Consider the following 27870-nt stretch of genomic DNA (forward strand, 5'->3'; position numbering starts at 1 on the left):
ATGGCCAAGCTTTTTTTGTTTTACTTCTCCTTAAAGGCAGGCTCCAGTGACTGAGCCCTGTTCTAGGCACTTGGAGGGGAGGGGCGTTGGAACTGGTCAACAAAACCCAGTCTGTGCCCTCACAGAGCTGACAAGCTAGCTGAGGAGATCCCCACCAAGCAAAGGGAAGTCAGCATGGCCTAGAACATCCCGTGTAAGGACTGGGCCACCCGGTGCTGAAGTGGGTGACCTTGTGTGGGCAGGGGCTAAGGCTGAGAGCCACACAAGCCCCTCCCTGGAATGGCCAGACCAAGACCCCTGGTCCCTCCCTCCAAAGCATGTCCAAAGTGTCCTGGAAAGGAGGAAACGGGCTGAGAGCAGCTCCTGGCTGCAGCCCTCAGCTGGGTGCCTGCGGGAGCCCTTTCTTTAGCAGTGATGTGAGGTAGCTGCCCAGTTCTTCATCCTACACACCAAGACAGAAGAGGAGGGTCAGCGCTTCCCCAGTGAGGCCCATGGGCTAGCTGCTGGGGGCACTACCAGGATGTGGAAGCAGGAGTACAGGGTTTGGCAGGGAGGGTGCCGTGCAGTGGTGAGAGCCCTGGGGCTGGAGACCCAGGCTCTCATTCTCTGCACTGGCTGCTTTGTGGCCAGTTGCAGGGCCCATTTCCTCATCTGGGAAGGGGGATGGATATTGGTTAAAGAGAAGGCCCTTCACCCGGGACAGAAATGGAAAAAGAGGCACCCCAATGTTCCTGAGATCCCTCAGGATCCCTCAGACATTCCTGCTGACTGAATGTGACGTGGGAGGAGGGGTGAGGCCTCTCACCTGGTAGGTCCAGGAGACCAGCAGCACCTTGGTGCCTGGATCCTCTGAGTGGGCAGTGGCCTGGATGAGGATGGACTCCACCATGACTGAACCATCGGGCAGGTGCTGGACCGAATGAGCTTTGAGAACGCTAAGGAGAGATGAGAGTGGGCAAGCTGCAGGGAGCAACTGCTGGACCTCCCCTCCCCGCCAGCACCCTCCCCCGGCCCTGGATGCCCGTCTCAGTGTCTCAAAGCCACAGACCAGGGCAGCCCTGCCCAGAAGGCCCTGTTACACGTGTCAGCTGTGCGGCCCCCCACCTCTTCAGGTGGCTGTAGACACGCAGCACGGTCTCCTGCTCCTTGCGTGTATCATGGATGTGCACCCGGCACGTGAAGCGGAGCTGGTGTTCAGCCAGGCCCAGCTCCTTGAGGGCCTGCTCAGAGGACACCAGCCGGAAATTCTGGCAGAGCGGGGAAAGGAGGGAGTGTCATGGTCCCTCTGGGCCCCGAGCACCTGCCCAGCCCCTCCCTTAACCAGTGACCTGCCCCTTCTGCAGGGGTGGGGAAAAGCCCAGGTGACCAATAAGCAGGGCACTGTCCAAGACCAAGGGCCCACCCAACCTAAGAAGCTCCCTCAGTTTCCCTGTATGTCCACGATGCTGAACACCCAGCTGATAGCCCAGGCCAGCAACAAGAAGGGGGGTGGGTCAGGAAGGCCTCCCTGGACCACAAGGCCACTCACATTGTCCTTCATGATCAGGGTACCGTGCATAAGCTTGGGCCTCTTTGCGTCAGGGAGCAGTCCTGGGGGGAGGGGAGGTGGAAGAGCCCGTCACCAATGACACCCCTCTCACACCCCTCCCCCTCACCGCTCCCCACGGCTCAGCCAGCACTACCTCATCGCCCTGGCCTCCCTCCCGTGCCCCCGCCGCCCTCAGGACAGTACCCAGGGCCATCTCCCTCTTGAGCAGGCCCAGCGAGATGCCCACTGGGATGTTGGGGTGGGTGAGCAGGGTGACCGTCTCTCCGTTGGCTGGCATGTAGCAGTTCACATCTGACAAAGGCATAACATAACAGGATTAAAACCGAGCCTGGGCGGCTGCAGCCTGCTGCAGGTCACCCAGATTCCTGTAGCTGCTCAGGTGGGTCCAGGCCTCCCCTCCTCACTCATCCTGCCAACACTGATTAGGCAAAGTTCTGCACCAGCTCCTGCTCTTCAGAAGCCCACAGGCCAGCTGGGCCAACTTGGACCCATTCACCTGGATACCTCAAACCCGGCAGGCCCTTCTTCTCTGCTGCAGGGGGGTCCTTCTCAAAGCCCCTCGAGCCTCCTGGGAAGGCCATCCCTCTGCACCAAGGCCAATGGTGGGTCACGTCAATAACCAAGCTGACCAGAAACCACCGAAGGGGGGTCCTGCGGGGGTAGGCCTGCACAGCCAAATCAAGGCATCCTCCTGTCCCTGGGAAGCCCCTCCCCAACCACTGTCCCCCTACCCATATGCTAACGAATCCAGCCTCGGCCCGCCAGCAGGGAAGGAGGGAGATCAGGTCTGGAGACCTAGGTCCACCTGCACAGTGGGGCTGCTGAGGGCTCCTGAGAGCACTTCCACCCTCATCCCTCCCAAGGCCAGCCCCACACACGGAATTCCTGTTCAATCTTCTGCTTTAGGAACTCCATCTTCTTGGCTTCCCCGTGGACAAGCAGCACGTTGTCCGGCTCGGCCTGGCGGACCAGCTGCATGATGCCCTTGGCGTCGGCGTGGGCACTGAAGGACATGTACTCCACCTGCATCTTCACCTCTAGCTGAGGAAGGACAAAAGAGAGACCCACACAGAGATGAAGGACAGGCAGGCAGAATTCCTCACCAATCACGGCTGCCACTCACTGGCTACACCTCCCCCTGCCCAGCTCTGCCAACAGTTCAGCGACCCGAGTAAAGCAGTGCGGTGTACAAGACAGAGCACCAGCCTGGGGAAGCAGGAAGGCCTGGGTTCCAAACCTGCCTCTGATACTCATGGGACCCTAGGCAAGGCACTTCACTGCAGCCTGTTTCCTCATCTATAAAACGGGGATAACGACAGCACCTGTCCCAGGACTGCCAAGGACAGAACGCCACAGTGGATGTGAGGGGCTGGCTACAGCAGCCCCCCCCAGTCACTGCCACAGCTCCAGGACTGACTCCAGCTTGGCAGGGCCGTGGGCACAGCCACAGGGCACATGCCACCTTCAGTCTGTCACAGGGCCCTCAGGAGCTGAGAGGGATCTTGGGGAGCCCCGTTTCCAGATGGCTTGTGATGGACACATGGGGGTGTGGCAGGGTTGGGGTCCAGCCCTAGCTCTGCTTCTAGGGAGAGGAGGGCTGCCTCTGGGCCCTGCTGGTGATTGGCAAGCAGGTGGTGACTGCTGCTGCTCCCAAATACACAATGAGTCTCCTGCCGACCGCAGGAGGCACTCAGGATGATGTAGGGACTGTTAGCAAAGAACAGTCAAAGACAACACGGAGTAACTGGACAAGAAGTGGACATGGCAGAAGAAAAGCTCGGGGCCATCAGGCCCACCGAGGAAGAAGCCTTTTCTCAGTAAGTACAGACAAGAGAGTTGGAATGCAGCCCCTCAACCCCCAGTTAGCCACCCGATGGGAACCCTGTGCTGCCCCGGCCAGACTGCCCTGCCCCGGCCCTGCCCTCAGGCCCTTGGCCTCTGACCCTCCTGCGATTCCAGGCCTCTCACCGGCTCAGACCCCAAGCCTGCCCGTTCCTGGTGACCCTGGACAGATACACCGACCCTTTGAGCTCCCCTTTCTTTTTCTGGGATCCTGGCTCTAGGCCATGCCTGCTCCAGACCAACCCCTTCTTTTGAGAGACGACTGAATGGAAGGCGACTGACGTAAGCAACTTGCCCTGCCCAAGGTCACAAAAATCCACCAGTGGAAAGAATTTCGAGCCAAGCTGTCCAGTAACAGAGCTGGACATTTGTTGTGAGGAAGGCCAAGGAGGCCTAGTGACCAGGTCACCGAGGTGAGCTCTGAACTCAGACCCACTGACCAGTTCCTGGGCTCCACTTGGGGTTCCATTCAGCAGCCCCCCACCCCAGACCTGCTGGGCCTGCCTCACAGAGCTGTTAGGAGAATGCACTGACATAGATAGGTAGAGTACTCTGAAAACCTTGAAACACCCTTCAAAGACTCACGGGCTCAGAGCTGGATGGTGCCTAAAAGGTCACATTTTACAGATGAGGAAACTGAGACCCCAAAGGCAGAGGCTGTAAGTGGTCGAGTTAGGATGTGACTCCAAATCGTCAACAGCCACTATCTGCACCCTGTAAAAGGAGGGCACCTGACCAGAAGATGCCCAAGGTCCTATTTCCGCTCTAAATCCGGACAGGTGGAGGGCAAGGCCAGCTGGTGGGGTGCCAGAGCTCTTCCTGAGAACCCCTGTCCCCAACCAGTGCTCTAGTGACTTACGATCTGCCTCCCCTCCATCTCCAGCTTCCGCTGTCCGCTCAGGATCTTGTGGCCCACGGTCCCCTGAACACAGTAGCCCGGCATGATGACCTAGGCGCCAGAAACCAGATGGTGAGGCTCTCCTCGGGGCCCAAGCAGCACGAGTTCACCTAACACTCTGAATGCAACGCTTCTGGGCAGGCCAAGCTGCTCCGCGTGGAGGACTTGTGCATCCCCTGCCATTGCGGAGGCCTCCCCAAGGGAGAACGCACCACGAAGGGCAGGCAGGAAATGCAGCTAAGGAGCTGTGCGCACTGAGCTCCCCACAGGACCGTGTGAGCTCTGCATGCTCTGTGGGGGGGCTTCCTGTCCTGGGAAGGGGGGCCCTAAGGGACGTGGGTAGTGATGGTCTGCACTGGAGACCTCCTCCCTGGAAGAGAGCTCAGCGGAGGGGCAGGAGGGACCAGACGGCGCCGGACCGGGCTCCAAGGCATGATACTAGCAGGGAGAAAGGAGCACTCCTCAGCCATACCCCCCTGCCCTCAGCCCACCCATCCAAAGAGGAACAGCTGGGCCCCAAGCCCTCTGCTCCATGCCCTCCCCATCTCTGAGTCCACAGACCATGTGAAATGCTAAAGGCTTCTTCTTCCTACATGGGGAGGACAGCTGTCCCTGCCCCACCCTTTAATTCTTCCTTAAATAACCAGGAAGATTCCTGGCAGTTCCTGCCCCATGAGCCAGCACGGGTCACCAGGTGCCAGCCACCCCCTTACCATGTTCTTCTCATTCCCGGCCCATTTTCTGAAGATCTGCAGGGACTGGCCGGCATGCAGCATGCCTGGAGTTGCGAAGACAACCTGGGTGGAGAAAGGAGAAGTTGCAGTCATAGGCACCCCAGGGACCTGCCCTTGTACCACTGCTGGCTGTGGAGAGGGTGTGGAAGGGACAATGGGGCCTGACCCAGCCAGGAGCCAGGGTGGTACGCCCAAAGAGACCCAGCCCTAACTTCGTGGATGCTCGAGCATGAGCACTTGAGGCTGCAGCCGGAGCCCCTCAGGGGCCAGACCCTCAAAACACACTCCCCAGCTCCCCACCATGATCCCCTGATCACGGCAGCCTCCCCGAACCCGACAGAGCAGGCCTCGGAACAGTGAGGTCCAGAGAGGGGCGCCGCCTCGAGCCCCGAGCAGTAAACGAGGCCAGTTTCCGAGTGCACTGCCTCTAGGAGTGCTAGAGGCCGAGGCCCACCCCCGCTCGCCCCACCGCACGGGGGGCCGCCATGAGCGTGTGCCAGCGCGGCAGCCATTCGGACCCCCCCGACATGCTCTGGGCCCAGCCTGGGCAGGGGGCCCAGCTGGTCTCCACCCTCCCGTACCATCGGTCCAGGGTTGTCAGCAAAAGCTCGGTCAAAAGCCTTGATGTGTTTGAACTCAAACATGTTCCTCTGCACAAAGGTTTTCCGGATCTTCTGATTGGTCCAGGTGATGAAGAGCTTGTAGTAATGGTTGGCCTTCTCCGTCAGGCCCGTGGAGAAGTAGATGGGGGCTCTCAGGCTCATCCTTTCCCTTTGGGAGAGAAAGGACGGGGTCAGTGCCCGCCAGCAGCTGTCCTGCCGGGCCACGCCGCCCGCCTGCTTGGCTGCAGGGCCTCTCCGCGGACCTCAGGCCCAATGAGCCGCCTTCTGCTGTGGGCCCGGCTGACCCGGGCGACTGCGTGTGCAGGGACGGCGGGGGCCTGGCTCTGCCAGCGGCTCAGAACGCGGTTCTTACGCTTGGCCTGAACTATTCCCAAAGAACTCGCGTGCTCCCGCTTCTCCATCCACCACGAGCAGAACCCCAAAGTGAAAGGCGAGGCATACGCCGCTGCGGCTGTGTCACGCTGCTCAGTCCGGGTGTCACGCTGGGCCCGCGTGCGCCACGGGGACTCTTAGAAATCACTGCCGTGCAAAGATTCTGGCCGTGAGGGCACGAGGCTTCAAGGGATTTCCTCTCTACACACGCGGGCACGTGTGTGTAAGCAAGGGCAGAAACGCACCAATGAGACACCCTCTCCCAGGCAGACACAGCACGCCTCCCCCCCACTACGCTTGTTAAGAGGGGCTGAAGCCAAAGGTTCACTTACCAAAACGTTTCCAACAGGATGCAGAGCTCCTGAGCCCGGCCCAGAGCAAACACCGGGATGAGAACCTGCAGAGGGAAGGGCCCAGGCCCAGAAGCATCGGTCACGAGCAGCCTCATCTACTCCCTTTTCCATGGCCCTGTGATCATTCCCACCCCACCCATGTTTCAAGGAAAAGGTCGAACTAACTCCCTCAAGGAGAGAATAACTCATGTGTGGGCATCCCCCTCTGGGTCTGTCTGCTCTCTGGATGGACGCGGCCAGGAAGTCCCCAGCTCCGCCAAGGAAAGCAAGTCTCCGGGGGCAGCTGCTTTGCTGACTGGTTCTAAGGAATCATCATTTTCTTTTCCCAGAATGCCAACTCGTCTCAGAGGACAGCCTCAGCTGGCTCTCCTAATTCAGCACCAACTTTGGAGAAAATGTGCTGCTGGGGAAAGAAGGCTGGATTGGGAGTCCTGGCCTCTGGCCTCAGTTTCCTTCCCTTTCTAATGACCTTACGAGGTCCCTTCCAGCTCCAAATCCTAGGATGCTGCTTAAAGGCATCACAAGAGCTGGGCCTGAGGGTCTGGTTCTCCGGTGCCCAGCCCTGGCCCTTGGAGATGTCATCCATCAGTCAACAAGACTGTGCTAAGCTCCATGTAGGCTCCAGGTACTGAGCTACATGCTGAGAGTATAAAGAAAAAGGCGAAATGGCTCCTGCCCTCACAGAACTCACATTCGAGCGGCAAAGACAACACAGGGAGACCAGAATGCACCACTGAGCCGAGACTTCACAGAAGCCAGGAATTCTAAGAATGCACAGTCTGTGAGGGGGGATACTCCTGGAATAAGGAGCAGCCAGTGCAAAGGCTTGGAGAGGGGACAGAGAGTGAGTGGAAGAGCAAGTGTAGACAAGCATGACTGGATCGTTTGTGAAAGTCTGTGGAGAGAAGAGGAATGTAAGACTGGACTGGTAGAAAGAGGTCAATCTGTAAAGAGCCTTGAATGCCAAACAATGGGCTTATGTATTTGGTCCTGAAGGTAATAGGCAGCCACCGGAATTTACCGAGCAGAGGAATAACAGGGTCAGACCTACGCCTCGGCAGATGGGGAAGGGGAGAAGAGACAATGAGCAGAGGCTGCACGGGCCACGTGGGATACCTGACCAGAAAGGAGGACGCAAGAGGCTGATTCTCCCAGGCAGGGGGTTGAATGGGAACGCTGTCACGCAGGGTGCCCCAGGGGCAGCCACATGGCCCCCACAGCCCCCACACAGAGCTCTGGGCCACACTGGTGGCAGAGCCTGGGCCTGGAGGCCTGGAGGGGCGGCAGCCACAGCGAAGCTGAGCACACATGACGCACTGCCTCCCTCGGTCATCCCAGAGTGTCACACATGCTTCAGTGAGTCAGTGGAGAGGATGTCCGCGGCACTCCGTCCTCCCCAGGCTGTCCAGAAGACTCATCTCCAAAGGCCTACGGGCCCTCTCTCCCTCCCCTCTTCAGCCCCTTTTACGTGCTGTCCTGCCCCAATTAGGATGGAAGCTTCTCGAGGGCAGGGACTGTCATCCTGCTGGTACATTCCAAGTGCACAGCACAGTGCCCAGTCCACAGTAAGTGCTTAATAAATGCTCAGTGACTGACTAACTTCTACTTCTGGTCTCGTCCCCCTCTGCTACAGAATGAAGCCCGAGCCGTGAGGCCCGAGGGAAGAGGCCCCATCTCGCTCGCTTACCTTTCCGCCCCTCTCCACCGTCTCGTGGACTTTCTTCAGGAAGTCCCTCTCTCGACAGCGCTTGGAGTCTCGGATGGTCGTTGCGTAAGTGGACTCAGTGATGAGCAGGTTGGGTCGGCACTTATCGATCCAGGCAGCCCTGCAAGGCAAGGCCCACGCCCGCCATGAAGCTCCATGCCACAGTCTGAGCCTGCCCAGCTCTCCTCCCCTACGCTCAAGCGTCTACACTCGCGTCTGCCGTCACCTTTCTCCAGTCGCCCAGGAGGCTCTGGCTTCTGCCTGACACTCCCAGGCAAGGACGGCCCACCTGCCTGACTCTACGGGCAGCACTGAGCTTGGCCGACAAGGGCCCTCCTGAACAACCATTTGGGGCTTCTGATGAGTGTACTGGAGACAGCATTGGACCTAGAGTCAGGAAGACTTGGGTTCAAATCCCACTTCAACACTTCCTGTTTGTAACCCTGGACAAGCCCCTTCTCCTCTGTCTGCCTCAGTTTCCTCCTCTGAAGGAGGTGGTTGGATTCGATGGCCTCGAAGCTTGAATTCCAGAATCCTAAGATGCTCTAAGTCTCTATCGATCTTTTCAGGCTATCTGTTCTCCACAGAGACAAGCTTAGCAAATGAAATCTCCTGGTCAAAATGAAACGCCCCCAAAGTGACAGTGCAGGTAACCCCACTCTAGTCATCCATGCAGCAAAGCTCGCACCTGGCACTCCTAACGCATGAAAACCAAGTGGCTGATTGCCTGAAGAAGGCTACTTTCACTCAGCTGTCAGAGGTCCTGGGAGGATCGATCCCAACTGGTACAGAATTACAATTAAAAACGAAGCTCTCAAACGCTCCTCTAGTGCAGGCTGCTCTAAGCAGACATCTACCCAGGGAACATAAACAGCCACCCACACCTGCACAGGTTGACAGGCATCCTTGCTTTGCATCCTCCAGGAGGGGAAAAAAAAAAACAACAAATGATTCATTGGAGCAGAAGCTCGTCATCCTACTTACCCTAAGTGCCGGTCCGGAGTCATGTTATAATCACCCTAGCCAAAGAGAGCCAGAGGGAAGCAGAGATCAGCATCTGCCCAATCCCTCCCCATTTCCCAAAACCACCTCTCCCTCACACCCAGGTAGGTCAAGCGCCTTACTGTGTAAACTGCAGATTCTGAGCCAACTTTGATCTGGAACATGGCAGCACCCAGCACATGCCCCGCATAGTAGGCCTTGATTTCCAGCTCATCGTCCACCTACAGAGGGAAGAAACCAGCTTTCATTCCTGCAGGCTGTGACAGAAGGCAGTACAGAATGGGCAGAAAGGGAGGCAGGGGTGGGCAGCACAGGTAGCTGGCACAGACACCGGGAAGGCACAAACCCAATCTTTGTTCACTGCCACAACTGGGAATTGAGGCTTCCCAGAAAAGCAACCTGCCACCAGAAATGCCTTTACCCTCTAAAGGGAACGCTCCCATCAAAACTGCAGCCAGAGTTTTAAAGGGAAAAGAAAAAATGGCTCCTGGTCTAGCCCACCCCCATCCCTCATGGTAACTGCTGGGTTCTTCTCCTCAACATACTCAGACCAAAGACCACCAAGACTGAGCCCCTGAGCCAACCCATGCAGCACCTGATGGGCCCCTGCTGCCAGGATATTTCCCTCCATACTTCCCCTTTTCTTCCCTCCCCACTCCCAGTGAGGCAGTCCCCTCTCTCCTCCTGGCCTGCTGGGGCATCTCTGCCCAAGGTTTAAGGTTCCATCAACTGTTATACTCTCAGTGTGCTTTAGTATCTCCTTCTCAAACTGGAAGCTCTTTGAGAGTAAGCACGGTGCTGCCTGACCTGCTCTGTACAGCACATGGCAGAAGGAGGCTCTTAACAGAGGTATAGACATCAACATTTACAAAAGAGAAAAGTTAAGAGGGAGTTATTCACAAGGCCAAAGGAGGCGAGTGACAACAGGAGAGAAGACTCAAGGAGGCCATGGGGGCTGCCTTCAAGCACTAGGCCCCAGAGGGCAGAACCAGAAGCAGTGAGGGAGTGGATGGTGTGGAGGCAGATTTAGGCCTGAAATTAGTAAAAACTTCCTAACAATTGGAGCTCATTAGCTTTCTAACAATGAAAGCAATGGGCAGCCCTGAGACAGACAGGGTCTCCTAAACGGCTGGGGCTCCTTCAAGCTGGGGCTGGTAGCCCTTTGCAGGGGGGTCATAATCCAGGTTGGGTTTGGTTTTGGAGGAGGGAGGATGAGTTGGACTAGACGATCACTGTGAAACAGTGAGACCTCAAAGAACTTTTAAAACAGGATTCAATGTCCACACAGCCACCGTTACGCTCTGTTACACGGAGCAAAATGCAGCAGGAAGTATTGGGTTTTCCAGGTGCTTTTCCAGCTCATGGCTAAGGCTGGCTGTCACCCACCCTGCACTACTAGAGGTTATCTGTATTTCAGCTTTGGAATACCTAACCCAACACACCTGTAGTGAACTGGGCAAAGGCTGGAAATTAGGGCTTCTTAAGCTTTTTCTACTCACAACCCCTTCAGCGCTTCTTAAACTGTGGATCACGGCCTCCAAATGGAGGGTTTAGGAAGCGCTGAGTTAGCTTGCAATATGGAGCACCCCCCGCTGGCTCCTAGAGGGGAAGCCAGCCTTGGCTAACCCCAAGAGGTAGCCGATGCCAGTGCCCCGGGGTCTTCCAAACAGTGCCCCCTGACCTGGACAGTCTGGTGGAGGTGGACAGCCACGACTTTCTTCATGCAGTCCTTGATCATCTGTGAAGTGAAGAAGTTGGTTTCCCCCTTCTTATCCACAGTAATCTTCCTGTAGTCCTCCAGCAGAATGGGGCAGATGGCCTTGGTAGGATGAGTCATGTAGATGGGTCCATCGTAGCCCACCATCTCACTGAAGTAAGGCAAGGCCCCACAGTGGTCCAAGTGGAAGTGGCTAGGTTATCAAGAATGACAAACACGAAGAATTAAAAAGTGGCACAGAGAGAAGACGGCAGGACCGGGAGAGTAAGAAACGCATCTACTTTAACTACGCAAATGGAGACAATATATGATGGCAACGTAAGTCGGGTTAAGACGACGGACAACACTGGGACCATCTTGTTCAAACATCTGGACTTCTGCTCTCCTAACAAGTGGGAAATCACAAAAGGGCATTCACTACTGTCCATGTAAACACTCTTCCGTTGTTTGGTTTAACAGTCTTCGGGAAGTATACACTGTGGTTGGTTTGAGGGTTTATGTTTATCTGCTGCATTAAAACATAATTTATCAATAAAGAGTATTTTTTAAAAGAAAAGAAAGTGGCCTGGAGTGGGAGTCCTGAGGCTGCCAGCTGTGTGGGCCGTGTCCAGACTCACTCCTTCCTGTAGTGGTCAGCTCGCTCCTCCAAACAATCCCCTTCCTCAGCCCCCATGGCACTGAGCAGCTCAACGTTTGCTCCAGGATGTGACCCCACAGACTTCAGGATCCATTAGGGTCCATTCTCCCCTCTGTTCAGGGTGCGTTCCAGCTCCCCCATGGCACTCTAAGGAGAGGACTGCACACCTTCGATTTGGGGGAATCAGCCCAAGAGGGGGACGTCCTATAGTTTAGAAAGCAGCCCTCACAGACAACATTGCTGTTGGGTAGGGCCTTTAGGACTGCTTCGGCCATCACCTGGTTGCTTAAAACCCTCCACTGGGCAAAAGACAATTCACATTTTTATATCAACTGAAGAATCAGAGACTTAGAGATGCAAGGGATGTTAGAGGTCACCTACCCCAACCCCGTCATTTTACAGATGAGGAAACTGAGGCAGAGAGAAGTCAAGTGACTTAGCCAAAGTCCACAGTGAGCGGCAGAAATGGGATCTGGGCTCAAGGTCAGCCCTCTTTCCATACCCCACAGCCTCTAAGGTTTATAACATCAGAGGCAGCATGGTATGGGGCAGAAAGAGTTAGCGTCAGAATGAGGACAACCTGGATTCAAAAGTCTGACCTCTGACACAGACAGGCTGTAAAATGCAGGGTCAGAGTAGCTGACTCTAAATCTAAGGGCCTGTGTTTCTGTGACCAGACCAGTCACTCACTGGCTATAGGGCAGATGTGCCAAGGCCAGGACTCAGCCTGTGCTCACCTCCCAGGTAGGCCCCTCAGAGTTAACCATCTAGCTGTGCCTGAGTTACAGTGTGGAGGGCAGGCCACCAGGGGCTTTACTGCCTGGTGCAAGTGGTCAGAGCCCAGGCACCCACTGTAAGCAGAAAGCCACCTTTACTCCGAGGACGATGAAGTGGCTGCTGAGCCTGGCAACAGTCTCGGGAGAGTTGAGAGGGAGTACCAGGGGAGATTGCCTTCCAGGGCCAGGTTCTCCTACTCCAATAAATTCTCTCACTTCTAATAATCCCATGGAGGCTCCTACCTGATAATGACGCAGTCCAGGAAGTCAGTCAACCTTCCGTTCTGGGTAATGTAAGAAAAATCTGGAAAGCGTCTCTAAGGAAAAGCAAAACAGAAAAAGGCTCTGTTATTCAGTAGGAGGACCCAGGGGACTCAGAGCCGGGGCACCTTGGGAGAGAGCAGAACCAGACCAGCATGGAACAATGGCGTCAGACATTAGAGCTGGGCCACCGGATCGGGCCCCGTGGAGCTCTTACTTTGCCTCATTTATTTTTTAAAGCTGTGAAGAGCTCAGAAGTGAAGGGTGGAAATGCTGCCAACTTTGGGGCTCTGGGGTGACCTTGCAAACCAGTCATTCTGCCTGTGGTTATTTAAAAAAAAAAAAAAAGGCAGATTCAAACCCCCAAAACGTTCCTCATTTAGGGCTGTTTCTACCCTATAGGAAAGCTCCTAAGCACAGGGTTCTGGGCAATATATGCCCAGCCCTAACCAAAAGTGGTCATGGCACTAAGCCCAGGGCTGGGAGCCAATGCAGAGGCAGACCTGCACAGCAGGTGACAGAGCCCAGGCCCTGGACCAAAGCACCTACTCCCCAGTACTTAGGCCAAATGCTCACCCACCCCTTAAGCAGCTCATGAGCAAATAAGCAAGCCAGGAAGAATGCCTCCCATCCAGCTTCCTGGCCTGGTCTGCCCTGCCTTGAAGGTCCTGCATTGCCCTAAGCCAGGCTGTGCTGGAGGGAAAACAATGGTGGGACTGAAGGCAGCGCCCCCCCACAGCCCAGGCCCCTGGTGCCTGACTCAGACTGAGGGAAATCAGGTGGCTCTGAGACAGGCCTTGGTGCCAACAGCTACTAAAAGGCAGGACAAGGTTCTCTATGGCTCCCCGAGGCCATGAAGATGCCTCACACAAAGGGGAAGGGGAAGATGGGGGGAGACAGCTTTATTTACGCCTCAGGTTTGGGAATTTCTCTGAGCACACCTCCGGGGTCCCGCCCTTCCCAATAACCCCCCACCCTCTGGGGCTTCTGAAGAACTTACATCGTCATTGTAGCCCATGTGCATCCCACAATCCAACATGACATTCTTGCCTGCGATGGAGACAAGGATGCAACTGCGGCCCACGTCCTGACCAGCCCCTGCAACCAGAGCAAAGGAATGATCCAAATCCATGTGGTTGCTAAGCACCTTCCTCCTACAGACCATTCCCCTTCCATGGGATGCCCCCTCCTGCCTCCCTTCCTGCCTCCTCCTCTCCCCCCTCCCTCCCTCTGCCTCTCTCTCTGGATCTCCCATTCCAGGTCTTTCTACTGCTTACCCAATTCGTCTCTTCCAGGAAGCCCTCCCTTGTTCATTCTACCCACCCAAACCAGCTCAGCCCTTTGCTATCCTCCCAGGCCCTCTGACAGCTGAGTGAAAGTAGCCTTCTTCAGGCAATCAGCCACCTGGTTTTCATGCGTTAGGAGTGCCAGGTGCGAGCTTTGCCGCATGGATGACCTGCACTGTCACTTTGGGGGCGTTTCATTTTGAGATTTCATTTGCTAAGCTTGTCTCTGTGGAGAACAGATAGCCTGAAAAGATCGATAGAGACTTAGAGCATCTTAGGATTCTAGAATTCAAGCTTCGAGGCCATCGAATCCAACCACCTCCTTCAGAGGAGGAAACTGAGGCAGACAGAGGAGAAGGGGCTTGTCCAGGGTTACAAACAGGAAGTGTCGGAAGTGGGATTTGAACCCAAGTCTTCTCGACTCTAGGTCCAATGCTGTCTCCAGTACACTCATCAGAAGCCCCAAATGGTTGTTCAGGAGGGTCCTTTGCTATCTGATCTTCTGACAGTTTGGATAGTTTATATTTCTGAAGGCATTTCTTTATTTCTATTACGTCCTTCATTATGGTGTGAAGGTTTTTTGTCCTGCCACGTTCTTCTGGGAGACCTATGGTCCTTAGGCTGTCCCTATGCATCCTCCCTTCAAGATCTGTACATTTGGCTTGCATCGTGACTATATTTTCTTTAATGTTTTTGTTTTTTGCTCCTCTCCTTCTCTCCTTCACTTCTGTGTATTTGCATTCCCAATCTACTGTTCTGTCTTTTTTCCTTTGGTGAGGTTTGCCCTTACAGATTCAAGTTTTTCCTATTCTGCTCATTATTTCTGCTGTGTGGAAAATACACTGCTCTCGTAATCCTCATTTCTCTTTTACACCACTCAGGAACAGCAAGTTGTGGTTCTATCCTCGACTTCCACAGGGTCCTCCGTCTCGGCAAGTGTTGAATCATTTTCCTCCACTTTGCAGTACCTAGTCACAGATGCCTGATATTGCTTACTAGATCTGGAAGCCGTATTTCTTTCTGTTCTTGCTGTTTGTCTGCTGACTTATCTATTTGTATTCAAGGCCTTTCAGTTTTCTTCTTCTTGCAATCTTTAGTGTGTTCAGTCTTCTTCCCCCTTACTTTTCTTGTGACTCACTTTTTACTCCTTCCTCACTGATTCTGGTTTCCTTGGGGACTGGATCTCAAAGCGAAGCAGCATCCTTCCACACTGGGCGATTCACCAGCCCAGGTCTCTGCCCCAACTAACTTCTGGGTGGTCAGAAATGGCCCCCGTGGGATGCACGCTCATTCTCTTTGGCTTGGTGGAGTCTCACATGGCCCTCCGTGCGCACGCAGTCCTGTCTTGGTAACCTGCCCCATCATTAGTTCCTTAGATGGCCCAGCACGGGCAGCTCAGAGATTTTCAGCATTGGTGCTTCTGGGCTGCACTCCCAGAAGGCTTTTGCTCCTGAAGAGCTATGGCCAAGTCGGCCGCCAAAGCCTGAGCAAACTTCCACAGCTTGGAGCCAGGGTCTCTATGGTACCGGAAAGAGAGAGCGTGTTGTGGTATAAGTCTCTGTGGTGTCCTTGGGTCTCCTGGTGCCACCTCACTTTGGTAGCATGAGAGGTGGAGGAGGGATACTGAGCGAACTCAGGGACAGTGAACATCAGTTGTTTTTTTTTGTGGGGGGGGGAAGGCGGTTAACCTTCTTTTGGATTCTGGGCGTCCTAGACCAGCGCTTCTTATACTGTGGGTTGCGATCCCATATGGGCAACAGTAAAAGGTTTCTGACCATGCAATGACCAAAAATTAATTAAAAATCAAACGTGTTATGAACCCTAGCTCGTTCTGCATCTTGCAACTTCACCGCAGCCTTGGTTCTGAACACAAAGCACGTGCACTTTGCACTATACAAGCCCTCAGACTATGCACCTACAAATGCTGCCAAAACCAAAAAGGGGTCCCAAGCAGAAAAAGTTTGAGAAGCCCTGTCCTAGACCACGGAAACAACTGAGGTTGCTTTGGGATCAGAGAAAATAACGTCTTGTATCTGCTATCTTGCTGCTCATGCGACCCCTCCTTCTCTCTCCCTCATTTTCAACCTCTCCTTTACACACTCGCATTTCCTCCCCGCCCAGATCCCCCATCGTTAGATCTGATCCTACCATCTCTTTGAGCTATTGTCCCATACCACTTCTACCTGGCACAGCCAAACTACTAGAAGAGGTTGAGTATGATCAGTGATCGCCTCCACTGTCTCACCTGCCCCTCACTTCTCAGCTCTTGGCCATCTAGCTTCTGTCCCCACCACTCAACTGAAATGGGTCCCTCGATGATCTTCTCACTGCCAGTCCAACAGCCTTTTCTGCATCCTCATCCTTCTCAAAGCACTGAATACTGTCAACACCCTCTTCTCCCACATCCTCTCTCCTCCCCTCTAACTGAGCCTGCTTGGGCTCCTTTGCAGGGTCATCATCCGCATTCAGCACCCTGGGAAGGGGTGTTCTCCAGGCCTCTAAGGCTAGGCCTTCCCCATTTGTTCTAGCTAGATGGGTCCAACTGTTATCTCTCTCTAGGTGAGTAACTCCCAAATATACAGAGCTAGCCCATCTAGGGGCAGCTAGGTGGCGCAGTGGAAAGAGCACTGGCCCTGAAGTCAGGAGGACCTGAGTTCAAATCTGGCCTCAGGCACTTGACACTTACTAGCTGTGTGACCATGGGCAAGTCACTTAACCCCAATTGCCTTAAAAAACAAAAAACCCAGATCTAGCCCATCCTCTGGTCATAGATATTATGAACAGAGAAACAGATTTGGAAGGCACCTTAAAAGCTACTGAGCACAACTCCCTCCTTTTACAGATAAAGAACTTGAGGCCTGCCCAGTAAAGTTAAATGACTGGACTCAGCACACAGAGAAGCAAGCTTCAGAGCAAGGTCCCCAGCCTCTGGAGTCAGGACCCTTCCCACTGTACCACACTGCCTCCCTAATAAGCTCGCAGCCTGGATCTCCAACTTCCTCCCAGACTTCCCCACCTCCCTATCATCTCAAATTCAACAAGTCTGAAACTGGACTCATCATCTATTCCCCAAACCCCCTGCTCCCAGCCCCCCTGTCTCTACTGCCATTCTGACATTCACCTTGTTTGCAGCTATGGGGTCATCCTGAACTCACCCTGTTCATTCCCTCCCACCGGGCGCTAAGTCTCCTTGGCTCCACTTCCTCCACACCTCATCGTGGCTCCTGCTCACGGCATCCCACCTTGCCTAAGTGCAGGCGCTTGTCCCCCTGCTTTTCCTCAGTCGGTCAACAAGTAACACTCTGACCAAGTGACGTTCTTAGGACAGACCTTATCAAGTCACTCCCCCCCGCTTACCTCTAGAATATAACATATCTCCCCTATGCCTGGCACTTAGAGCCCTCCACAATCGGGTTCTACCCAAACCTTCCAAGCTGACTGCCCATTATTTCCCCAACCGAACTCCAACCACAATGACCGATGTGAAGTTTCCCATATACAACATCCAATCTCCCACCTCTGTGCCTTTGCACATGCTGTCCCTATACCTGGTCTTCTTTCCCTCCTGACCTCTGCCCCTTGGAACTATTAGCTCCCATTAAGGCTCAGCTTAAATGCCATCTCCTTCAAGAGACCACTCCTGATTCCCCCAGTGAGAGCTTCCTTCCAAATTATTACGCATTCATTTTGTACACGCCCAGATCTTATTTTTCTGCGAGCATCTATCATCCCAGTAGAACATAAGTTTCTACAGGTCAGGGCCTATCTCACTTCTGCATCTATCACCCAATGCCTAGCACTTTTAATAAACACAGCATCTCCTGACAACTGTTAACACTAGAAAGATGGGCCGATGCTTCAGAAAGTTGTTTGGTGGCCACTAAAAGCACTCTGTAATTTCCCAAAGGCCATCCGGCCCACTCTCCTCCTGTTCAAATGCGGCCCATCCAAAGTGTCTGTTCAAAGAAATCACCACCCACGATTCCCAGCACACATAAGGCGCCTCCTGATGAGAGGCGATGGGATGGCCTTGAGGTGCAGAATGAAACAGATATTTAAAACTGGGAAAGAATTTTTACAACCAGTGTCTCTGATAAGGGCCTCATTTCTAAAATATATAGAGAACCGAGTCAAATTTATAAAAATATAAGTCATTCCCCAATTGACAAATGGTCAAAGGATATGAACAGGCAGTTTTCAGAGGAAGAAATTAAAGCTATCTATAGTCATATGAAAAAATACTCTAAATCACTATTGATTAGAGAGATACAAATCAAAACAACTCTGAGGTACCACATCACACCTACCAGATTGGCCAACATGACAAAACAGGAAAATGATAAATGTTGGAGATGATGTGGGAAAATTGGAACATTAATGCATTGTTGGTGGGGTTGTGAAAGGATCCAACCATTTTGGAGAGCAATTTGGAACTATGCCCAAAGGGCTATAAAAATGTGCATACCCTTTGACCCAGCAATACCACTTCTAGGGCTATATCCCAGAGAGATCATACAAATGGGAAAAGGACCCACATGTACAAAAATATTTGTGGTGGCAAAGAACTGGAAATTGAGAGGATGCCCATCAATTGGGGAATGGCTGAACAAATTGTGATATATCAATGTAATGGAGTACTATTGTACTATAAGAAATGATGACCAGGCAGACTTCAGAAAAACCTGGAAAGACTTGTATGGACTGACACTGAGTAAAGTGGGCAGAACCAGGAGAATGTTGTACACAGTAACAGCCACACTGTGCAATGACTAACTTTGACAGACTTAGCCCTTCTCAGCAATGCAAGGATCTAAGACATCTCCAAAGGTCTCATGATGGAAAGTGCTATCCACATCCAGAGAAAGAACTATGGAGTTTGAATGCAGATCGAAGCACACTAATTGCTCTTTTTTTTCTTCTATTTTGTTTTGTTTCCTCTTTCTTGTGGTTCCTTCTATTAGTTCTAATTCCTCTTTACATGACCAATGTGAAAATATGTTTAATAGGAAAGTATATGTAAAGCCTATATCAGATTGTGCACCATCTTAGGGAGGGAGGGAGGGAGGCAGGGAGGGAGGGAAGGGGAGAAAAATTTGAAACTCAAAAGCTTAAGGAAGTGATTGTAGATAAATCAAAATAAATTAAAAAAAAGAAACAGACATTTCAGACAGAGACAATGGAGGTTGCTTGATGATGCATATTTGCTACAAATATTTTGTTTTGGGGGAAAGGGTTGTAGGGTTTTTTGGTGGGGAAAAAAGAGGGTTCCTCAAGCATTTTTTAAAAGCACAGAAAAAGACAGAAGGCCAGAAGGAAACACCAAGAAGCAAGACAATCTTCAAGTGTCACGTGCTGAATTGTATACATGTAAAAGGAAAGCAAGGTACAGAAAAGGGACTCAGTTTCAGGTACAATCTTCTTTCTGTTCTACAAAGCCCATTTTATTGGGTGTTTACAAGGTTCTGAATTTTAAAAAATTTTAAAAACCAACCAAACAAACCCTTGTCTTGTTCAAGATCTATGGGTTGATGGGCCAGTTCTGCGGGTTCTCTAGCCAACTGCGTCTCCGAGTCAGAACCCAGATTGCAGATAGTGAATTCTTCATTTGTTTTCTTCCCATGTGGACAGCTCAGCTGAATGCTTGGGTGACTAGGAATCTCTTTTAGGAGGCTCTGCAACATTCTGGGTTTGGATGCACCCATAAACAAGAGCACCTAGGGGGTCTCACCATTCGAGGTGCTTCAACTTGGCTGGGTCATAGATGCCCTCTGGCAGGCCAATGAAGCCTATGGACTCCTCTACAGAATAATATTTTTAAAGAACTGAAGAAAATGCTAACTTTCAGTTGGATGTGAGTGAAAATAAAGATGTAGTATTTTTCCCAAACAAGTTCCATGGACCACAGGCTAAGAAACCTTGATGGAGTCTATCACGCACCAGGCATTATGCTAAGTGTTGAGGATACAGAGACAAACATCAACCCCTGCCCTCTAGGAGAAGACATTCAAATGAGGGAGACAACATGTAAGTAAGTAGGTACACAAAAAATACAGAGAGTAGATGGAGGTCATGTGAAAGGGGTCACTGGGAAAGGCCTCCTGCAGGAAGCCAGGAAAACTAGAAGCCCTAAATGAGGGGGCAAACAATTGCAGGTAGGGAGAACAGCCGGTCCTAAAAGACTGGACAAGCCAGGTTGCGAAGGGCTTTAACACTGAGTGAAGGATTGTGGAGGGTGACAGGGAGCTACCCCAGCTTCCCATGGAGAGTGGAGTATGGAATGATCTCCAGATGAGGCAGAGAGGCCAGACAGAAGGTTACTGCAAAAGGTGATGAGGGCCCAAAAAGGCTGTGACTAAATACACAGAGAGAAAGGGATGTGTACAAGAAATGGCGTTTAGACAGAACTGACAAAGCCTGGCCACACACCACATAGTAGTGAGAGTGAGGACGCTCAAGTGGTGAGCCAGGGCGACTGGGAGAACGGTCACGTCTCCAACAGTAACAGCAAGTGCAAAAGAAGGGAGAGAGTGAGGGGCAGGGAGGAGGCACAGAAACAAAACGTCTGGACAGGCAGAGCTTGAGATGTCTACGGAGTATTTGATTCAAGAGGGCAAGTCGGGGAAATGAGACTAGAGGTCACATGATAGGTTAGGGCTGAGATGTATAGCGCTGAGAATCTTCTGCATGGAGATGATCCTTGAACGTTTGGGAACTGATGAGATCACCAAGTGAGGCAGCATAGAGTCAACAAAGAATGGGGCCCAGGACAGCTACATTTAGTGGACAAGGCACGAAAAACTAGCAAAGACTGAGAAAGAATACCATCTCTCTGCAGAGGATTCTTAAATCTACTTATCCAGCCTCTCTCTTGACCTGCAGTCTTATATCTCCATGTGCCTACAGGATGTCCCAAAGTGGATTTCCAGTGGACATCTTAACCTCAACATGTCCAAAACCGACCTCGTGATCCTTCCGCCTAAACCTTCTCCTCTTCTACCTTTCCTCTAACTACAGAGGATGGCACCATCCTCCCAGTCCCTTGGGCTCACAACCCAAGAGTCATTCTGCACTCCTCACTCTCTCTCACTCTCCATATCCAATATGGTGCCAAGGCCTGTCATGTCACCTCTGCAGCATCTTTGCAACAAGTGTCTCTGATACAGATCTCATTTCCAAGACACACAGCATGTCCCAAAAGGCTTAGTGCAGTTTTAAACCTTTTGGGACACGCTGTATAAGGAAACAATGCAAATTTAGAAGACTAAAAGCCAAGAAATAAATAGTCAAAGGACATGAAAAGGCAGGTTGCAAAAGATGAAATTAAAATTATTTACAATCATATGAAAAATACCCTCACTCACTAACAATTAGAGAAATGCAGATTAAAGTAATTTTGAGGATTCTACCTCAGACTGGCCAAGATGAGGGAATGAAAATGTCAAAAGTTATAGGAGTTACAGGACAACAGTTATACTAGTACATTGTTGGTGAAGTTGTGAATTGGTCCAGCTATTCTGGAAAGTTGTTCGGAATGACACCCTGAAAGTTACCAAAAAAAAATGTGCATATTCTTTCACCCACTGAATCACTAAAAGAGATAAAAGAAAGAAGAAAAGGAGCCATATGTACAAATAACACTTACAGAAGCTCTATTTAGTGTATCCTCAAACTCGAAATTAAGGCTCCTATTGGGGAAGTGGCTAAACAAATTGTGGTATATGAATGTAATGGGATTTTATCGTGCCACAAGAAATGAATACACAATTTCAGAGGAACTGGGGAAGAACTTTATCAACTGATGCAGAGCAAAGACAGCAGAATTGGGAAGATAATTTATTCAATGAGGACATTATAGAGAAATACAACTTTGAAAGACTAAGAACTCTGATCAACAATAATAAGCTACCAATACAAAAGGATGAAGATAAAATATGCCACTCACTTCCTGATAGAGAAGTGATAAACTTAAAATGCAAAAAGAGACATACATTTTCAGACATGGCTAATGTGCAAATTTATTGTGCCAGACTAGGTAGCTATAGTGAGGGATTTATTTGGGGGATTTAAATATATGTGTGTGTGTGTGTGTATATACATATCTCTGTATATAAATATATATATATTTAATGGGGGCAGTAGGGTTAGTAGGAGGGACATATTTACTTGGGAAAAAAATAAAACCTGTTAAAGACAAAAAAAAGAAAGAAAGAATGAAAGAGAGATCAGAGAGATACATAACTTTCTACTGAGCTGAGTCAGCAGTTTCATGATTTCATTTAGCTCTGTTTATCATATGTAGTATGTAGATAGGAACAACCCAGGAACAACGAAGGTGAGTAGCAGGAATAATTCAGGTTTAGCACTTGGCAAGGAGTGATAAATGACAGGACAAGGAAGCAAAGGCCAGCATATCAAGGCACCAAGATAAGGAAGAGAAGAAAATGTAGTCAGTGTAAGGATGATGGCCTGGGAGAGAAGTGAGGGGTGGAAGGAATGGAGGTCAGGGAAAAGGGTTAAGGGGCATAAGGCATAAGGAAAAATGACATGATAAAAAGATCATGATCAGATATGGAAATTTTGGAGTTAAGTGAGTGATCAAGGTCAAGGGTGTGACCATCTCTGAGTGTAGTTGAGGTGGTGTAGAGAAGTAGGTCATGGGATCTGAGAAGCCTGAAGCACAGGGAAGGGTGAGTACTGAAGTCTCCTAGCATGAGGGCAAGAGACGGAGAGAAGAGAAAAGACTCTTCCTTCCAAGAGGGTTCTGCACTGGACATTCCCTGGAAGAGCAGCAAGGGCCTTAGGTGAGCATATTTCCCATCTGAAATGGTAACTGGAGGGTCACAGACCAAAATTATCTTTGCTGTTTCTTCCTTCAATGAATCGTACACAATTTTGACATTAACACGAGTACAGAGCTCATTAGAGGCAGCAGATTTGCTCTCTCAAATCATATACTTTTTAAAAACCATCCACAAATGATAAAGATCCTGGGATCTTACATTCTCTATACCTTTCAGTCAATTGTGTGACTACAGAAATGTGATCTGCTATAGAATATCATTTATAAAAACCTGCCTGTTTCCTTCTTAAACCTTCATCGGTATGGATGGAATACTCTTATCAAGATTTCTGTAGGGATGGGAAAAAGTCATAATTTTTAATTTGCCTTTTTTCCCAGTAATAATACGGTCTGCATTTTTTCCTGGTATTTGGTGTCCTCTCTCCTTCCAGATGCCCCTCAAAATCATGTCATTTCCTGTGTCGACCTCATCTTTGTATACTTTGTTTAGTGACTGTTTATTCCAGCTTTGTTTTCTCTGGTGCCATTTCGACTTCCTTTTATAATTAGTGCCACAGACTGACTCTGAGTTCAAATGCAATGGCTCCATGGCCAGATTAAAAAAAGTTTGTTATGTAAATCTTTACAGAGCTTTTCAATTATTGGTCTATCTCATTTTCCATCCAGTTTCATCCTTAAATGCCCTTGGGATAATCTGGCTTAGTGTTGGGTCTTTGTTCCACATTTTGTAAAATTTTTTTCTTTCTATTGCTTCTCAACATTTTAAGAAGTATTACTTCCTATAATCTTCTGCCATTGCCACGATATTATTGGTGTTCACCATATATTACAGCTCCAGGGTTGGGGAACTTGCAACCTCGAGGGCAGCCCCTTTGACTGGATCCAAACTTCACAGAATAAATCCAAAGGATGTGACCTTACACCCCTGTAACTACACTTTGAAGAAAGCATTCATGAAATCCCACTAGAAGGCAAATACCACAAAAGAAGCCAAGCAAAGAAAGAAATGTGCCACATTTGCCAAAATATTCATAGCACCACTTTTTGTGGTGGCAAAAAAACTGGAAACAACTGGTGGCCATCAAATGGAGGCTGATTGAACTGTGGTATGTGAATGTCAAGAAATACTACTGAAGTATAAGAAATGACAAACGTGAAAATCAGAGAAGCAGGGAAAGACCTGTATGAATTAATGCAGAGTAAAGTAAGCAGAACCAGGAAAACAGTAGACACGTCTAGGAAAAAAACAGCAAACGAAAAGAACAATAAAATAAGTCCAAATGTTATGTGATTATAACGATCAGTCTTGGGTCCAGAGAAGAGATGATGAAATAACACCTCTTCTTCTCTCTGTTTGACTGGTAGGAGGAAATGTATGTGGAATTTTAAAAATACCATCAGATGTGGTCCCAAGTTGGTGTTAACTGTTTTTGTTCGTTTGTTTGTTTGTTTGTTTGTTTGTTTTGTTACAGAAGAAGACTCTTTGGGAATAAGGGAAAAGGAGAATGGAATAAGCATTTCTGTGCTCATTAGCATGTGCCAGGCACTGTGCTAAGTGCTTTACAAATATCTCATTTGATCCTCACAACAACCCTGGCAGACAGGTGGTGTTATCACCCCCATTTTACAGTTGAGGAAACTGAGGCAGGCAGAGGGTAAGTGACTTGCCCAGGGTCACCCAGCTTCTCAGTGTCTGAGATCAGATGTGAATTCAGGTCTTACTGACTCCAGGCACAGTGTTCTATCCGCTGCACCATTATCTGCCTAAGGAGCGGAGGTACATACACATGGAAGCAACTTTAAAATCAAAAGCTACCAATAATTCTTTTTGAAAAGAAAAAAAAAAGGGCATTTTAGTGTGAGGCTTCTGTGTATGGCCTTTCATTTTTCATCTTTAATCATGTTCTCCCAAATATGTTTCACCGTCCCCTGCTCTGCACACCTCTCCTCTAAAGCCCCTGACTGTTGATTGCCTTGGAGGGGCTTTCTAAGTTCTCCTTAGAATGTACTCTCTTCCCCAGCCTGCGCCTCTGATGCTGCAGCACAACTGGCTTTCACTGCTAGCCCCATATCAAAGGCTCTTATGCACCAAAGGTTTACCTGCCCTTTGAGGCTTCTTGTCGCCTTTGGATACACTCTGCCAGCTGCTGCCCCCGCGCCCAGCTCCAATCCCATTTGTCGTCCAGTCTCACTGACAGTAAGCAGGTGAGGACCGGCTGGGCTCCTTTCTTCCAGGAGCACGCCCTCTCCCTCACTGGTCACGGGACAAGGGGCTCGTGTTTCAAACCAGCCCCAGCCAAGTGAATGATGACAGACAATCTACCACGGGGACTCTGTCTTCTGCCTTTTCCGCCGCTGTCACCGACAGCAGAAGCCAAGGAGGACCTGACAGGGCACAGGGCTCCCGGGCATTTTCCCAGCAGACTGTGAGCTCCACCAGGGTCTCCTCTGGCCTCCGTATCTCCCCCAGCACCCAGCTTTAGACAAGGAAGAAGACTACATGGCTATGATCAATGGGAGCTCAGAAACAGTCCTGAGAACAGGCACAGCATCTTCCTATTCAAAGGCCCAACACTCCACATCAGTAACATCTGGAGGGGCCTCAGAGGCCAAACACCCTTAAGCGTTAACAACACTTCTGTTTACAGGACTGTGTCTCAGAGAAGTCACACTGCAGGAGGCCTCTGCTCTCCACCAAAAACCCCCCTGAACCCTCAAGCTGGATGTTCTGGTCCACTCCTGGAAACTTGGTGGTGAGTGCCCCCTGGTGGCATGCTGTGGGGCCTGAACCACACCAATTCCCTTGACTCTGCGTAAGGCCTCCTCTCCCAAAGACAGACCGTGATGTTGTTACTAGGATCGAGGCCCATGCTCTCACCTCCTCCCAAAAGAACGGGGAGTCAAGCATCCACTGTCCCTCACAAGTTCTCTGCTCCAGCCAAACCAGAGCAGAACTCACTCCCTTGCCTCCCCCTGCTCTCCAGCCCACTGCCCTGCTCCAGAACATACTTTCCCATTCTCCCACATTGACATGGCCTCCCCATCTTCTCAACAAATCCAGTCCCCCTTCAATCCCCAATTCACATCCTACTACCTCCACCAGGAAGTCTTCTCTGATTCTTCCATCTCCCAACCATTCATTCCTCTCTCCTCTGAATAATCTGTCCCAAGATGTTTAACCCCCAAAATGAATTCTCTCTCACTATTCTACATACTTGTGGGCTAATTCCCCACAATGCCAACTGTGTCTGTCCTGAAGGAAGGCGAATTCCTTTTACCATGAGCCAAAGGAAAACATAATTCAGAAAGACAGCCTTCTGCCCACCCAGGAACATTAACAGTGGGACCCCCCCTGGATAGCTGTACCATACACGGCTTCCCTCCATCAGTGGGCATGGAAAGGGGCTTGACAGGCACCGAGGACAGAACAAAGAGCTAAGCTGTGACCGATGTTTTCTCTTACAGATAATATTCCAGCTTCCAAGTTCATTACTATAAAGTTTTGTTGACTTGATGTTATTTTCATCTGGAAAACTTTTTTTTTTTAATCAAACTTAACTTCTTTTAACTTACCCAAGGGAGTGACTTTAATCTCTGGCATCTTGAGTGAACAAGTTCTCAGTACGTCATCAGGCTAGATCCGGGACACCATAGAGCAGTGCCCACAAAGCACGGGTCCTTTGAGATCACACAGGTATCGTTTGTCAGGATGTCCTAACTTCTAAAAGGAAAAGGGTCCAACACAGAAGCCTGTAATTTTTTACAATAACTATGAAGCAGGAGCTGAAACAGAGACATCCCCCACCCCCCCCCCCACAAAAAAGCAAACAAACAAAAAAAAACTGGGCAAGGTTTCCTCAGCTCTGGTTATTAGCTCTATGCCAAAGCAGTCTGAAATACTGGTGGTCTAAGTCTTACCCTACTAACACAACAATATACTAGAGGTCTCTGGAAGGTAAAGCATGCTAGGAAACCCTGGTGATGATGCCACTACCACTATCTTAATCTGGACTTGGGTCAGGAGACCTGAGTTCTAGATCCTAAATCACATGACCTCACTTTCTTCATCTGTAAAATAGGGATAATCAAAATTGTACTGCCCAGCTACCTCAGAGGATTTACAGATGGAAGGAACCTTGGAAATCATCTAGTCCACACCCCTTTATTTTAGAGAAGGGAAAATTAAGGGCCATGGGAGTTAAATAACTCACCCATAGCCACACAGATAATCCAGTAGTAGAGCACAAGTCTTCTGAATATGGTATGGGCTGGACCAGATCCCTTTTGAGGACCCTGCCAACTCTTTGAGCTTACTTCCAAATCCAGTTTTCTTCCCAGTACATCACACTGCCTCTTTACAAGGTTGTTGTACAAAAAGCATCACTGTAGCAGAGAGTTAGGGCTACAGGAAATAAGAACTACTACTAGTAGTTAAGGGTGTTCTGCCTCCAAAAACGATTTAAAAAAAAATTTAATAGCCATCTTTTGAATTGCAGCCTAGCTGCTCCTTCCAGGCTGTGTGGCTTAGGAGTGTCAGCTGCAGAAGCCACTTACTTCTCGTAAGAGATTCGATAAATCATACATAAAGCAATGTGTTATCATAAAAAGAGCACAGGATTTGGAGCCAAGGGGTCCAGGTTCGAATCTTGGCTCTGCTACTTAGTACTTGTGTGACTCTAGGTAAGTCATTCTCTGAGCCAGGAGATGGGTCTCTAGTCCCTGCTCTGACCCCTGACTCGCTGACCTTGAGCAAGGTCCACAACCTCTCGGGGACTCAGTTTCCTCACTTGTTAAGTGGGGGAGGAAGAGAAAGATGAACGAGAACAAGGTCCCTTCTAGCCCTAAGGTCTACGGTCCCAGCATGGCGTCTCCCTGGGCTCCCCTGCATCTCCACATTGTGAGCCAAGGCTCTGCCGGGAGACCCCCAAGGCCGACCCCGGGCTCTCCAGCAAGGACGCCCCTCCCCCTTTCCCCCCTCTTCGGAGTAGCTGCTCGCCCGGGGTGACGTCACTCGCCCGCATCCCAGCGGGCCAGTCTGGATGGCGCTCGTGGCCGCCCACCCCAGGAAGGCTGACCCTGAGCAGGGGAGCGGTGGGAGAGGCGGGCAGGTCGGAGAGGGAGACTTCCAGGCTCCGTGGGAAATCGGCCGGCCCTCCTCTCCCCACCCCCGCGGTGAAGGCCCCCAGTGTTTCCCTCTCCCCACCTCAGCCCTCCACGAGCCAAGCCGCACAGGCTTCCGTACTCACAGCGAGTCCCAAAGCACCGCGCCTGCGCGAGGGGCGGAGACAGCGGCAAAGAGTCGAAACCGTCGCGCA

General features: G+C 50.8%; 1 protein-coding gene across 3 annotated transcripts; it reads right to left on the minus strand.

Moving 5' to 3' along the window:
* Positions 1–4: 4 nt before the first annotated feature.
* Positions 5–27866, minus strand: INTS11 (integrator complex subunit 11). Of its 3 annotated transcripts, none has more exons than XM_027855420.1 (18): positions 27802–27866; positions 26129–26276; positions 13470–13567; positions 12452–12525; positions 10760–10988; positions 9201–9299; positions 9061–9095; positions 8059–8197; positions 6351–6415; positions 5605–5794; positions 5003–5086; positions 4251–4340; positions 2428–2590; positions 1733–1840; positions 1529–1590; positions 1105–1247; positions 806–935; positions 5–442 (listed from the first exon to the last, which is right to left on the minus strand). In XM_027855420.1, the coding sequence occupies exons 2-18, from the start codon at positions 26154–26156 to the stop codon at positions 377–379; spliced, it is 1803 nt and encodes a 600-aa protein (XP_027711221.1). In that variant the 5' UTR covers positions 26157–26276; positions 27802–27866; the 3' UTR covers positions 5–376. The 3 variants fall into 3 exon arrangements, with proteins under 3 accessions (XP_027711221.1, XP_027711220.1, XP_027711222.1); XM_027855419.1 differs by having other exon boundaries at positions 27759–27813; XM_027855421.1 differs by lacking the exon at positions 27802–27866 and adding an exon at positions 26767–27429.
* Between the last annotated feature and the right edge of the window lie 4 nt (positions 27867–27870).

Source organism: Vombatus ursinus, unplaced genomic scaffold (genome assembly GCF_900497805.2).
Source record: "Vombatus ursinus unplaced genomic scaffold, bare-nosed wombat genome assembly UNPS02010822.1, whole genome shotgun sequence".
Classification (NCBI taxonomy): Eukaryota; Metazoa; Chordata; class Mammalia; order Diprotodontia; family Vombatidae; genus Vombatus; species Vombatus ursinus.

Bases quoted from the DNA above. Each gene is read 5' to 3' on its own strand.
- INTS11 (XM_027855420.1), bottom strand. From the start codon at position 26,156: ATGCCAGAGATTAAAGTCACTCCCTTGG. The intron at 5,795-6,350 runs GTAAGTGAACCT...TCTCTCCCAAAG, and splicing joins ATCCTGTTGGAAACGTTTTG to GGAAAGGATGAGCCTGAGAG. The intron at 4,341-5,002 runs GTAAGGGGGTGG...TCTGGCGCCTAG, and splicing joins CCGGGAATGAGAAGAACATG to GTCATCATGCCGGGCTACTG.